Below are 14,108 nucleotides of genomic sequence, written 5' to 3'. Positions count from 1 at the left end.
GAAATAGTTTGCCAGTTGATATGCTGTGAAGGCAGGGATTCACTAATTTTAGAAACTGAGTGTAAGCTATTAACCAAAGAATATAATTTCCTAGGTTTGACTTTTATTTCATCTATAAACTTTGAGTAATAAGTAGTTTTAGCCTTAATAATTAAGTGCTTATATTCTTTTAAGAGTTTTTTCCAAGAATCCTTTGGTCCATGGTTCTAGTTTTAGCCCATACTTTTTTCCATCTGCACTTATGCTTAATTTCTTAAAGAGAGTCATTAAACCAGGGGAATAATTTCTTATTGGGTCTAGTTTTTACTTTTAGTGGAGCCAACTCATTTAATACTTCTTTACATGTATCATTCCATTGTTGTATGAAGTCTGTGGAAGGAGTTGAGATGAGCAAGTTAATCATTTGATCTTTAGACCAGAAGCTTACTGGATCAATTTTGCCTCTAGTAATAAAGATATTAAGTTTATTGGCTATATTGGGACAACTTATAGCTTCTTTCCAATTAAGTTTGAATATTAGCCTACTATGATCTGACCATGGAATAGGAAACCACTGTGGACCACTTTGATATAAGAGAGTTTGTGGGATCATTAAATTTAGTTGCTAATCTAATTGATGACCTTTGGTATGAGAGGGCAAACCATTAAAAAGTGAGAATTGCCAAATACCAAGAAAATGAGGACATTTTTTGTATTCTGATTATTAGTGTCTTCTAGATGTAAGTTAATGTCTCCAACCAATATGATACTATCATTATTGACACAAGTATTAGCAGAGAACTCATTTAATTCATTTTCTACTTGACTCCAACTTCCTAGAGGACAGTAAATTAAAAGTAACAGATGGATTGAGATAAGGAATAGTCTTTTACTGAACAAGCAGTAATTTCCAATCGAGGAGATTGGAATTGTGAAATTATTTTTAGCTCAAAAAATTACTTATAAATGATAGCTAGACCACCCCTTCTTTTCTTTAATCTTGGAATATCCAGGCAGACAGATATCAATGATTTTAGGATCATCTACCAAATGCAGCCAAGTTTCTGAAATAAGGACTATGCCCAGCTCAGATTCACTTATCCAGTCTCTAATTAGTTCTGTTTTATTAACAGCAGAATGTGCATTTATGTAACCTGCAGGTATTGGTAGATAAGATATGTTCTCTGGTTTTGATAGAGGAATTTGGATTACATTTAGTTTATTGTGATTCAACTCTGAATATTTTCTGTTAAAGCAATTTGTGGAGAATGTAGAGTTTGTGCCCTGATAGACACCTCATAATGAACGCAAAGGTAGATGGATTGTGATGGAATCTGTTAGTTACCCAGTTTGGATAGGGTCTAATAGTATAAATGATAGGAATATTTAAAAAACATCAACAGCATTAGTAAAATGTAATATGTAATTTGACAAGATAAGGAAATATAATAACCAATGCAGTAGGATATTCAGTGAACTATTAGCTCTTCAGAAGGCGGTTGCAACTAGAGAGATTCAATTAAGGGATAAATGAGAATGGGGAGTGAAAGAAGATTTTTTTGTTTGCGAGGAAGCAAGACTTTAAAGTAATATACGGAGTTTTGGTTATTTTGGTAAGAATATGCTGAGTGAAGAGTTCAACAAGACTAAGGAATTAATTACTAGAAAACAAACAATATGTGTCAGCATTAAATAGACTATCAAGTACAACTCAAACGCCTTCTCTTTGATGTAGTTGAGCTGCACTGACATCACCAACCTACGCATTGGTAGTTTCGCCCTTATAGCTGTGTGAAAGTGCTATACTTCAGCTTAAACAATTTTTGGCTTCTGTAAACGTCATCAGAAGGCAAATGCTGTTTAAACTGAAACTCTGGCCACAGTCAATGTACGTTGAGAATTTAAACAACTTTAAGTTAAGTTTGAAATTTTATGTTTGCGTCACATTTTGTTTGGATCTACAAAATGCTGGTTCGATTAGAGCTTTAACAAAATTATCCTCAAGGGGTTTTTAATGCCTGTGAAGTTATCCTACCCACAAAATCCCTACCATTGTTTCTTCTGAAATACAGACATGGAGGGAGGGTTCTGAGGCTTTTTCCCCTGGGGCATTTTTTTTGTACTCTATCGAAAGTTGTTGATACAGGAAGTACTGGCAGCTCTTATTGTAGAAAGTTTGGTTTGTTTGTTTTTTTAAAGATCATGCCTCTCCATTGATGCCAACATAAACATTTTATAAGAAAAAAATGTTTAGATAAATAGAAAAAGCAAATCAGTTTCTTAGTAGTTTTTCTGCTACATGTGTGAATATATAGATTTTTAAAATGCAGTTTGAACCACATTCTTATCTTTAGGGGGCCTTCTGTGGCAGCATCCATTGTTCCAGTACTGAGGCTCATTGGCAGTGCACCTGACATCCTGTTCGCAGCGCTGCCTAATATTCCAGTAGCAAGAGTCTCCCCCTGTCTCAGGGCAGCTGGAACATAAGAATTGCCATACTCGATCAGACCAAAGGTCCATCAAGCCCAGTATCCTGTTTTCCAGTACTGCTCTCTCACAAACTAGGCTGCAAATCAAACTCCTTTCACTTGAGGTTACCTTTGACCATTATCGGCTAGATTTTAAGGACATCATTCTAGAAGCATCTACACATGTAACTAGCAGTATTTACATGTGTATATTGGCTATACTTGTAAATAGTTATTTCAGAAAGCTGCTCTTTGCACATATAGATTCCAGGGACACTGAGATTTCAGGGAGGGCATGGTCTGAGTGTGATTATGCTGGGTCCTAAAACTGAGTTCGTATTTTCCATTTTAAAGTGGGAATACACTTATAAATACAACAGTTTCCCTGTCAGCTTTAACACCTCCTCGAAGGTTTGCATAGCTAGGCGAAAAGTGCTTGTTTCAGCCAAAGGTCTAAACAGAGGATTAAAGGGGAAATTGTCCTGAATGTCAGTTTTTGATTTCTGTCTCTAATGTATTAAAAAAAAAAAAAAAACTTTCACGACCTCGCTTGTTAATTGCCACCACTTTTACTTGTAGGGTTGTGAAATCAGCTAACTGGATGTATAAGTACCGCCATTTATACATGGCGGTAATAAAATTAGGGCCACTGAAAGACAAAGCTGGGCCCGAGGCAAACAATCTTCAGGGCCCCGCTGGTGCCCCACCACCACCACTGCTACTTCCCCCCACTACCACAGCAAACAAGAGACAGGCAAGTGCTCTACCATCTACAGGTCCTTCTTCCTGCCGCATCCTTCCACCTGTGAAGTAACTTCCTGTTTCTGCATAGGCGGGACATTTCAGGAAGAAGGATCTGTGGCCAGCAGAGCAGTCGCTGGCATCGGGCCCTCTTTGGAGGCTGGGCCTGGAGAATCTTCCCCACCCCACCCCCCCTCGGCGGCCCTGAATAAAATCACCATTTCCATTTATAATCACCAGCTCTTATATGTTGGCCCTGATGGCTGATGCCGCCTTTTATCTACATGCAGCTTTGTAAAATGTGCACCTGCTGGATGTGTTGGCAAATACATGTTTATTTTTTGGCATCTTTTTGCATATTTTATAAAAGACTCTGCATTCAGCAGAGGAATTGTAAATGTCCAGTCCCCCAGTGAGTTGTGTAAAATGGCGGTTCATTTCTAGACCATTTTAGATGAAATTCCTATAATGCCTTTCCAGTAAGAAAATGGTGTTTATTAAGAAACATGGGGGTAAATTCTATAAATGGTGCCTAAAACATCAGCACTGAAAAAAAAACCCTTAAGCATGATTCTATAAGCCTTACCTAAAGATTGGTGCGTAAGCGGAAAGTCATGTGTAAGTTTATGTGCAGTCATTTGCACCAGTAAAAACATGGTGCAAATGTTTGTGCCTAAATTTATGCATGGGGCAGCATTATTTTGTAATTATGCACATAACTCAAACCCACACCCCTGTTGTGCCCCAAAATGCCCATGACCCTCCCATTTCTGCACCCTCTTTTTTGGACCATTCATAAATTTTAGGCAAGGGTCCCACGTCTTATCTTTATGTGTGTTGGTCTCACATCTAATTAGTGCCAATAATTGCTTGTTAAAAGGCCAATTATTGGCACTAATTGGCTTGTTCAATTAAATTGCAAGTGAAAATTGGGAAGGTGCCTAAATTTGCACACGCAATTTTTGAACCGGGAAAATCAGGAGATGATGTATTATTCTACAGTATTTATCTGACTTCTGTACTTTAATTGTCATAGGCTCCTCAAGGCACATTTAAAGATGAGTTGGAGTGGTGTATTCGACAACTCGAGACAGGTCTGCTTCGGCTCAATCCAACTCCCAAACAAGGTACTCCCACACGGTCTGAACAAAATCTGTATGTATTCAAGATACACTGGGCCAGTCTTTCACTGTAAATCTTGTTACAGGGCTGCATCTCATTGAAGGATTCTCCGAGAAAAACTGAAAACATGTTCTTGCATTTCGGTTTAAGAGTACATGTGGTGTTAAAATGCATTCCATTTTAAAGAACTTCTTCTTTAATAACATAAAAAAACTTGAGTCCTGGGCCAAAGGTCATAGCCGGAATGGATGAAATAGGCACTCGCTCTGCTTTTCCTCACGATAAAGGGGGTTATTTTATAACCGTGTGCCTGTATTTAGGTGCCTATTCTATAAAGGAAAGTCGGTGCCTACTTTCCTTTGTAGAAGACTAGTCTAATCGGGTATATTAGTGCGTATGTGCTTAGACACGCACACTTAATGCCAGTCATATAGCTGGGGTAAGTGTGTGTTGTTAAATGCCAGAGCTACACTTGTAACTTATCATATTCTATGTTAAGTATGGAAGAACACCTTTTACAAAGCGGCGGTAAGTCCAACACAAGCTTACCACTCGCTAAAAAGGAAGTACTGCCAGGCTACTGCACAGCCTGGCGGTAGTTCCCATCCCCAGTGTGCCATCATATCTGGCGCTGCAAAACTATATTTACTTTTGTAGCGCGGGCTTGTACACAGCAGTAATCGGGCAGTGCTACGCGCCCAGTGGTGTGCTGGTGTTACAAGAAATGATTCACTTGGGGGAAAGAGCTCTAGAGCACTCGCTACTGTTTATAATTTAAGAGCAGGCGCTGTATTTATAAGTTTTAGGATATTAATTTCTCCACCAATCACCAAAGGTGATAATTGCAATAAATTAAATAAATTAAGTATATATAAAAGATACCATATACTCAGAACACAAAGAGACCGTATTTTTAGCTTCAAAAAGGTTGATTTAATATACAATTGCACACGAGAGGTAGGTTTTTTTTAAAGAGATCTTTACAGATAATCTGTGCTTAAGTAAGGCAAAGTAGCAGGTCTAGATCAAAAGTTATGTTACTTACAAGTCCTTGTTACATAGTATGAACAGCATGAGGTAAGCACATGTTTGCAGAAGAGGAGCAGGGCTTCTGCAGTGAGTGGATCTGAGTTGCTTGCAGCTGAAGAGAGAATCTGAATCTTGGGGAAACAGCTTTTGCTTTTATATCTTGCAAGCTGCAGGAGGATATGATCACAGAGTCCCAGCACCTGCTTCCTGGTTTGCACTTGATAACTTGCAAGGCATTATGGTTATTGTAGTCTGTTCACATGATCTGCATTATAGATCTCTCCTTTCTGCAGATGTCCTGGCGTCCATTTGTCTGATAGTTGATGGGAGGGGCAGGTATACCTTTGACAAGCAAATGTCATGTTTATGGTTTCCCCTCTAAAGTCTTTGTTATCAATAGCTGGAGTTATGCCTTTTCCAGACTATCTGTCTGCTGGTGGAGATGTCTATGTGATTCTTCAAGTATCCACCTTAGTCATGCTTTTGTTCAGTCTTTTTAGGTGGGAGGGCAGAGAGAGTTTTATTTCTCTTTGAAGCACAGTACCCTTTTGTCTCTTAAATGTCTTTTAAATGTTCCCCAAAGGGAGAGGGAAGAGGGCTTTTGGAATGAAAGCCAGTTCTGCTGCAGTGTCAAATATATATTTTTAAAAGCTGCACAAATATATTGGTGTATATATATGTATCTGATCCAACACATCATGCTACACATTTAGTTCTGATGATTGGCTTATACCATAACATTCCCTCTCTTGGTTCCGAGATACAATAAATTTTTAATATATTGGAATGAGGAACCATAAAATAAACTATAAAAGCTAAAATTAAAAACTCTAACTCTAACCTAGTACAGTAGCATAATTTCAAAAAGAACAGTAGCAAAGATACTGAACTGTTTACATGGGCATGTGTATTGGAAGAGGTGAATCTTTTAATAGTGGACATTGAACAGGCTGGATGGACCGCGCAGGTATTCTCCTGCGGTCATCTACTATGAATCTTGGAATATGTCCTTAGCTGGAATATGACTGTTATAAGCAAAAAGACTCATCATTATTACTTTTGTTTACTCATGACTTACATATAGGCTGCTAGGGTTAAGTTTTCTGTGGTCATCTATCATCAGTTTCATTAGACTTCCATTCAGTCAGGTGGCAGAGTATGGCTTTGCTCTGGTTTAAAATAGGATTGCAAGTACACTTTATATGACTTCAACCACAGAAGTGCCATTTTGCTCTATTTCCAGAAACCACCTCTTTTTGTGTCACCTGCTCGGGCGTAGGTTGATGCCACATGATATCTTACCCAGTATGCTAGCCAAATCAATAGCATGAGAGTGCGCAATTGACCAATTTATACCACCACAATGGGGTGGAACAATCTATTCAGTCACTATTCTCAGTGTTTGGCATTCCAAGGAAAAATACTCTGTGAATGTTTCCCTATATTCTCTATTTCAGAGGCTAACTGAGGTATTCACAGCAATAACATCTAAGGGAATAGGTAGTAGTTCAGGGGTGTGTAGGGATAAATCATTGGAAACATACTGCAGCATTGGTCTGTAATTACTAAAATCACTTACTATGAACAGTACATCATTAGCAATAATCGAAGGACAGATAGTTCTAATACAGAAACAAGAATGGTAATATGGAACTGCTATACTACTGTTATCATTAGAAATAAGGCATATGTATGCAATTATCATAATAGTACACAAAAGAAAATAATTATTCCTATCAATCCTATACAATAATATTTACTTAATCATTGACCAAATAAACAAAAACAGAGTCATGGTATAGTGCCATGAAATACCTTTCAGAGAGAAATTTTTTTTTTTTCAGAGAGAAACTATTTATGGGTAATGAGTGTGGTAAAAGGTTACCAAATTTATCTGCTTTAGCAGTGTTTAATGTAGCAAATTAATGGACAATATTCACGTGTTTAATGTTGTAAAGAATTTAGAAAAGATATGCTAATTGTGCTTTGCGCACAGCCAATATTTCATTCCAGAGAGAGCATTTTGTACGTACTGGCTGTGATACTGAATATCAGAAACATTCACTATACTGACTGTATCTGGTGGATCATGTAAAGAGAAACCTTTGCTCATAAATATACACATGTGAATATATAACCTTAGATAGCAATTGGTAGAACTTAATATATGTGAGCCATAGCTTGTATAATAATCTTTTCTGTAGCTTTTCTGCCAGTGAAAATGGTCTCCTTTTCCTTTCTTGGGAAAGGACATGGTACAATGTGAACTAATGGAGGGACTGTTAGTAGGGAGGGTCTATGAATGTCTGTATAGTTTCTTGGGTACCCCATAACATAAATCAAACATATAACATGGAGACCACATGACAAACAAACAAGGAACTCTATTAGGCCTTTAGGTCTCCGTTCGTCCATTCCAGATCCAGGATTGAGCCTGCAAGTAGAACACAGAAAGCACAAAAGCAACGTACGCGGCATCCATCTTGGATTGCCAAAGCATTTTCATTCATTTAGAAATAAGCAACAATTAGCAAAATTATACATGTTCAGTATCTCATAAGTAGAACAGAATAGATCTGTTTATTTTTAAAATATAGAAATACTAGTAAAAAAGGCCCGTTTCTGACACAAATGAAACGGGCGCTAGCAAGGTTTTCCTTGGAGTGTGTATGTTTGGGAGAGTGTATGTGAGAGTGACTGTTTGAGAGTCAGAGTGAAAGTGTGAGTGTGTGAGAGAGAGAGTGAGTCTGGGTGTGAGTGTGTTTGTGAGAGAGTGTGTGTGAGAATGAGAGTGTGTGCAAGTGTGTATGTGAGACACAGTGTGAGAGAGAGTGTGTGTGTGTGGGCAAGAGAGAGAGTGTGTGTGAGACACAGATTCTCTGTGAGAGTGAGTGTATGACACCAAGCGAGTGTGTGAGTGACTGTGTGGCACATAGAGAGTGAATGTGATACAGTGTGAGACAGAGTGTGTGAGAGTGAGAGTCAGAAAGACATTGTATATGAGAGAGAGAGTGTGAGCCGTGCCCTCCCAATCCATGGCCATCTCTCCCCTGCCCCCTCCATTCATCCTTTTCCAGCAATTCCCCTCTGTCCCTGAGCCCTGCCCTCCCAATCCATGGCCATCCATGTTTGTCTGTCACCTGCCCCCTCCATTCATCCCTATCCAGCAATTCCCCTCTCTGCCTGAGGCCTGCCCTGCAATCCATATCCATCCATGCCCATCTGTCCCCTCCATTCATCCCTATGCAGCAATTCCCCTCTCCCTGAGTCCTGCCCTTCCAATCCATGCTCCTCTGTCACCTGGCCCCTCCATTTTTCCCTATCCAGCATTTCCCCTCTCTGCCTGAGGCCTGCTCTGCAATCCATATCCATCCATGCCCATCTGTCCCCTCCATTCATCCCTATCCAGCAATTCCCCTCTCCCTGACTCCTGCCCTTCCAATCCATGCCCATCCATGCTCATCTGTCACCTGGGCCCTCCATTTTTCCCTATCTAGCATTTCCCCTCTCTGCCTGAGGCCTGCTCTGCAATCCATATCCATCCATGCCCATCTGTCCCCTCCATTCATCCCTATCCAGCAATTCCCCTCTCCCTGAGTCCTGCCCTTCCAATCCATGCCCATCCATGCTCCTCTGTCACCTGGCCCCTCCATTTTTCCCTATCCAGCATTTCCCTTCTCTGCCTGAGGCCTGCTCTGCAATCCATATCCATCCATGCCCATCTGTCCCCTCCATTCATCCCTATCCAGCAATTCCCCTCTCCCTGAGTCCTGCCCTTCCAATCCATGCCCATCCATGCTCCTCTGTCACCTGGCCCCTCCATTTTTCCCTATCCAGCATTTCCCCTCTCTGCCTGAGGCCTGCTCTGCAATCCATATCCATCCATGCCCATCTGTCCCCTCCATTCATCCCTATCCAGCAATTCCCCTCTCCCTGAGTCCTGCCCTTCCAATCCATGCCCATCCATGCTCATCTGTCACCTGGCCCCTCCATTTTTCCCTATCCAGCAATTTCCCTCTCTCCCTGAGTCCTGCCCTCCCAATCCATGCCCATCCATGCTCCTCTGTCCCCTGCCCCCTCCATTCATCCATTTCCAGTAATTCCCCTCTCTCCCTGTGCCCTGTCCTCCTAATCCATACCCATCCATGCTCCTCTGTCCCCTGCCGCCTCCATTCATCCTTTTCCAGCAAGTCCCCTCTCGCCCTTCCATGACCCCCCCCCCCCTCGCATCCATGCTACTCTCTCTCCCATGTCCCAGCCTGGCCCGCCCTCTTCTCCCCCCCCCCCCCCTTCGCATCCATGCCTCGCATCCATGCATCCCTTTTTTTTTTATTATTCTTTTTAACTTTACCTCCGTGGCGGTTCGTGCAGCGAAGCGTCAGGGAAGGAGGCGGCGCTCCCGACGTCTAGCTTTCCCTTCGCTGTGTTCCGCCTTATTTTGAAGGCGGAACACAGCGAAGGGAAGGCTAGACGTCGGGAGCGCCGCCTCCTTCCCTGACGTTTCGCTTCCCGATTTGTTTGTTTTTTTCGCGAGGGCGGGGCAGAGACGGCTGGCTGGCTTGAAGGCTTCACACCACGAATCCACGAACCCTACAGCTTCAGTGACGTCAGATGGCTTCAGGGCTTCAGGGCTTCACAGAACGTTGTCCTCATTAGAACGTTCACGGTGCGTTTTATTATATTAGATATCTGAGATAGCCATATATATATCAATTCCTAGCACCATAAAAATATTAATCTCATAAGTAGAACAGAATCAGATCTATTTATTTAGAAAAGTATCTGAGATAGCCATGTATGTATTAATTACTAGCGCCATAAAAATATTAATATCTCATAAGTAGAACTTGAGCTCTGAAAAAGACAGAAAAAAAAAAGACATTTTAACATTAATTTAATTTAGCAGGTCACATGGCTCTCCGGTTCTGGTGGGGGATCCCTCTCTTGTTCACAGTTCCTTCTCAGGACTTTAGATCACGGCACGCAAGCGGCACATAGACGGGTTTTAATTTCTTCTACAACAATAAGCATATCTTATTATTTCACATTAAAGCACAATATTAGGTTTCAGCTCAAGTGGGAGTTACTTATTGGAAAGAGGCAATTTTAAAACTTCTTACCCAGTATTTTAGTTTCAACTCCAGTGGGGGTCACTTATCAGAAAAATATTTTCTAAGTCCTTAAACAATATTATCAAAAACAAATTACAATAGAAGCTAATCATAGAGAGACATTTTAAATCTTATTTATTGCAAAGAGACATAATTAAATCTTACACATTCAAAAGAACAATAGCAACTACATTTTAAATTCTTTACAGTGTTACAAAAGGTTAATAGCAAAAACCTTTTCCTATATTCCTGTCCAACCTATTCTAAAAAATCAACCACTTGGATTTCACTGCCATCTGCAGAGTGGGTCATGCTGTGGAGAAGTCCAGTCCAGGCTGGATGCGTCTCTCATTTTTCTAGGAATTAAATTGCAGGAAGAGCTGACAGAATGTCAGTTTCTGGTCCAGCAGGACTTGCAGTTATAAGTTTCTGCTAATCTGGCGGCAAATTTCTCTTGTTATAAAAGCTCTGGGTAGCTATCTGTAATGCTCTTGCCGTAAGGACACTGGTGGGTTTGTTCTCCCCATATGAAATATTCTCACCATGAGATTTTAAAATGTCACATGCTTGCTGGCGGTTTTCAGTAGCTACATACTGAGGAGCTGATTCTCTTATTAGAGGTTCCCTTCTATGGGAGCTTAGATCAGAATGCAGCCCAGGTGGTGCATCTGTGTGTTGAGGAGCTGAACATTTAACTGGAGGCTTACCTTCATGAGCATTTAAATTAGACTGCAGAACAGGTTGTGTTCCTATGCGCTGAGGTTTTGGATGCTGTGAGGGGGCCTGGGAACTAATGGTTCTAGTTGAACCTCCTGCTACGGGTGTGGACTGTGATACTGTTACCATGGCTGAGACAGGCACGGCTGTAGCTGTGTTTGGGTCTGGAGGGGCACATGGGAGACCCGTAATGGCTGACCCCTGCAAATGTGAATCCTGTACATGATCTATATTCTCATCTATATGTGGCGTTTGCAGTATTAATTCCCTGATTAAATGCTTCAAGCCTGGAACTTGGCTGGCCTGCATTTCTAAAGCTAAAATTTGGGCTTTCATTTGATTTTCCTGAGCTTGATGGTGCACTATCTGCTGTTTGGAATAGTTTAATTGATAATTTAAGCAATTAGCCATTGTGATCAAAAAATCCTTTTCGGTGCCTATCTGCTTGCATTCTTTCTCTTTAGCTAGTAATTTATCGTTCAATTCTGCATGCTCTTTTAAGGCTTTCTTACACATGGCCCACATTAACCAGAGACAGGCAGAATTCCTATTGCTCCCTGACTTAATTGAATATAAATAAAATTTTGTTTCAATATCAGAGGGGGTGGAAATATCATCAGTTACATTATGGGTCCAAGGATTAGGGCCAGAGGATTCTACGCATTGCTTAGGCAAAGTAGGGTTATCTATGTCCTTCTCAAAAGAAACTGCAAAATTGGTTTTTATTTTATGCCAGAGCATGCCTAAAGATTTGATTATAAAATACATAAAGTACATGAGTGCATAAGTACCTAAATAAGACCAAACATCCATCCAGCACAGCATTCTGAATACCTGAAAATCTTATCAATTTATCAATCGGAAATTTAATTAATGAAACCTGATACTCAGTTCACTATAAAGCAGCAAAATACAAGAATATAATTTAAGAACACCGCTACCTCACTCGCACAGTATTGCAGCAAAATACAAAAATATAATTTAAGAACACCGCTAATTTGTGCACAATAACTCTGCGCGCAATTCTCCACCATTAAATATATGTTACAAGAAATGATTTACTTGGGGGAAAGAGCTCTAGAGCACTCGCTACTGTTTATAATTTAAGAGCAGGCGCTGTATTTATAAGTTTTAGGATATTAATTTCTCCACCAATCACCAAAGGTGATAATTGCAATAAATAAATTAAGAATATATAAAAGATACCATATACTCAGAACACAAAGAGACCGTATTTTTAGCTTCAAAAAGGTTGATTTAATATACAATTGCACACGAGAGGTAGGTTTTTTTAAGAGATCTTTACAGATAATCTGTGCTTAAGTAAGGCAAAGTAGCAGGTCTAGATCAAAAGTTATGTTACTTACAAGTCCTTGTTACATAGTATGAACAGCATGAGGTAAGCACATGTTTGCAGAAGAGGAGCAGGGCTTCTGCAGTGAGTGGATCTGAGTTGCTTGCAGCTGAAGAGAGAATCTGAATCTTGGGGAAACAGTTTTTGCTTTTATATCTTGCAAGCTGCAGGAGGATATGATCACAGAGTCCCAGCACCTGCTTCCTGGTTTGCACTGGATAACTTGCAAGGCATTATGGTTATTGTAGTCTGTTCACATGATCTGCATTATAGGTCTCTCCTTTCTGCAGATGTCCTGGCGTCCATTTGTCTGATAGATGATGGGAGGGGGCAGGTATACATATTGACAAGCAAATGTCTTGTTTATGGTTTCCCCTCTAAAGTCTTTGTTATCAATAGCTGGAGTTATGCCTTTTCCAGACTGTCTGTCTGCTGGTGGAGATGTCTATGTGATTCTTCAAGTATCCACCTTAGTCATGCTTTTGTTCAGTCTTTTTAGGTGGGAGGGCAGAGAGAGTTTTATTTCTCTTTGAAGCACAGTATCCTTTTGTCTCTTAAATGTCTTTTAAATGTTCCCCAAAGGGAGAGGGAAGAGGGCTTTTGGAATGAAAGCCAGTTCTGCTGCAGTGTCAAATATATATTTTTAAAAGCTGCACAAATATATTGGTGTATATATATGTATCTGATCCTACACATCATGCTACACATTTAATTCTGATGATTGGCTTATACCATAACACTGCTAAATTTTTAACAACAGGCTCTCTCCCCCATCCACCTCTGCGCCCCCTCATCCACCTCTGCGCCCCCCCCCCCTACAAATTGCAGAGCTGGCTATTCCCAGGGAGAGAGTTAGCTGGTAAAGTATTAAGAACAGGCTCTCTCTGCGGGCATAGCCTGCCCTGCAATTTAGATGGTGGGGGGAGACCCAGGGGTGGATTTCTTGAAAGGATTATATAAACTTAGGATGCATCATGACTAGGGGCACACACACACACACACACACACACACACACACACACACACACACACACATATGCTTATTTATTCAATATCACAATTCTTCATAGAAGCCACAAAACAATCTTTTAGGGTAGATAGTGTTCACAATGAGCTCCTTTTATTACCAACCAGACAGAGATAAGAGTTTTCAGTTTTGGCACAGTATAAGTTATCACAAGAACAAAATACAAGAAAACCAATATGGGCTGCATTAGGGGCTTATATAGCCCATTTATATAAACAAAAGAAATCTGCAAACAAAATATTTATTTTGACTAATAAAACCACTTCCCCCTGAAACATGTTCAAAACAGAATAATCCATTTGCGTATCTAAAAGGTAAACTTCTACAAAACAGATGAAGATCTGATTCCATGTGTGCCCCAATGAAAGGAGAGTTTAATTCTACTTCCATTTAATTTCAATATATTCAATCAAACTTTATAACACCAGGCTTCCCATGGTAGATTACAACAACAACAACAGTTAAGAATGACCCATCAGGAAACAGGATATCCTCACTGAAATTTGGTTATTAATGCTCATTGCCATTGCCCTCTTTCTCTCCCATCCAGAGTAGTGTTC

General features: G+C 40.3%; 1 protein-coding gene across 2 annotated transcripts in view; it reads left to right on the top strand.

Moving 5' to 3' along the window:
• Nucleotides 1–14,108, top strand: part of LOC115476684 — a 51,362-nt gene that overhangs the window by 12,746 nt on the left and 24,508 nt on the right. For both annotated transcript variants that reach the window (XM_030213202.1, XM_030213201.1), the window contains exon 3: nucleotides 4,225–4,315. In XM_030213202.1, the coding sequence (XP_030069062.1) occupies nucleotides 4,225–4,315 (91 nt within the window). The remainder of the gene's footprint in view (nucleotides 1–4,224; nucleotides 4,316–14,108) is intronic.

Source organism: Microcaecilia unicolor, chromosome 8 (genome assembly GCF_901765095.1).
Source record: "Microcaecilia unicolor chromosome 8, aMicUni1.1, whole genome shotgun sequence".
NCBI lineage: Eukaryota > Metazoa > Chordata > Amphibia > Gymnophiona > Siphonopidae > Microcaecilia > Microcaecilia unicolor.
This window is presented reverse-complemented; position numbering and strand designations above follow the sequence as displayed.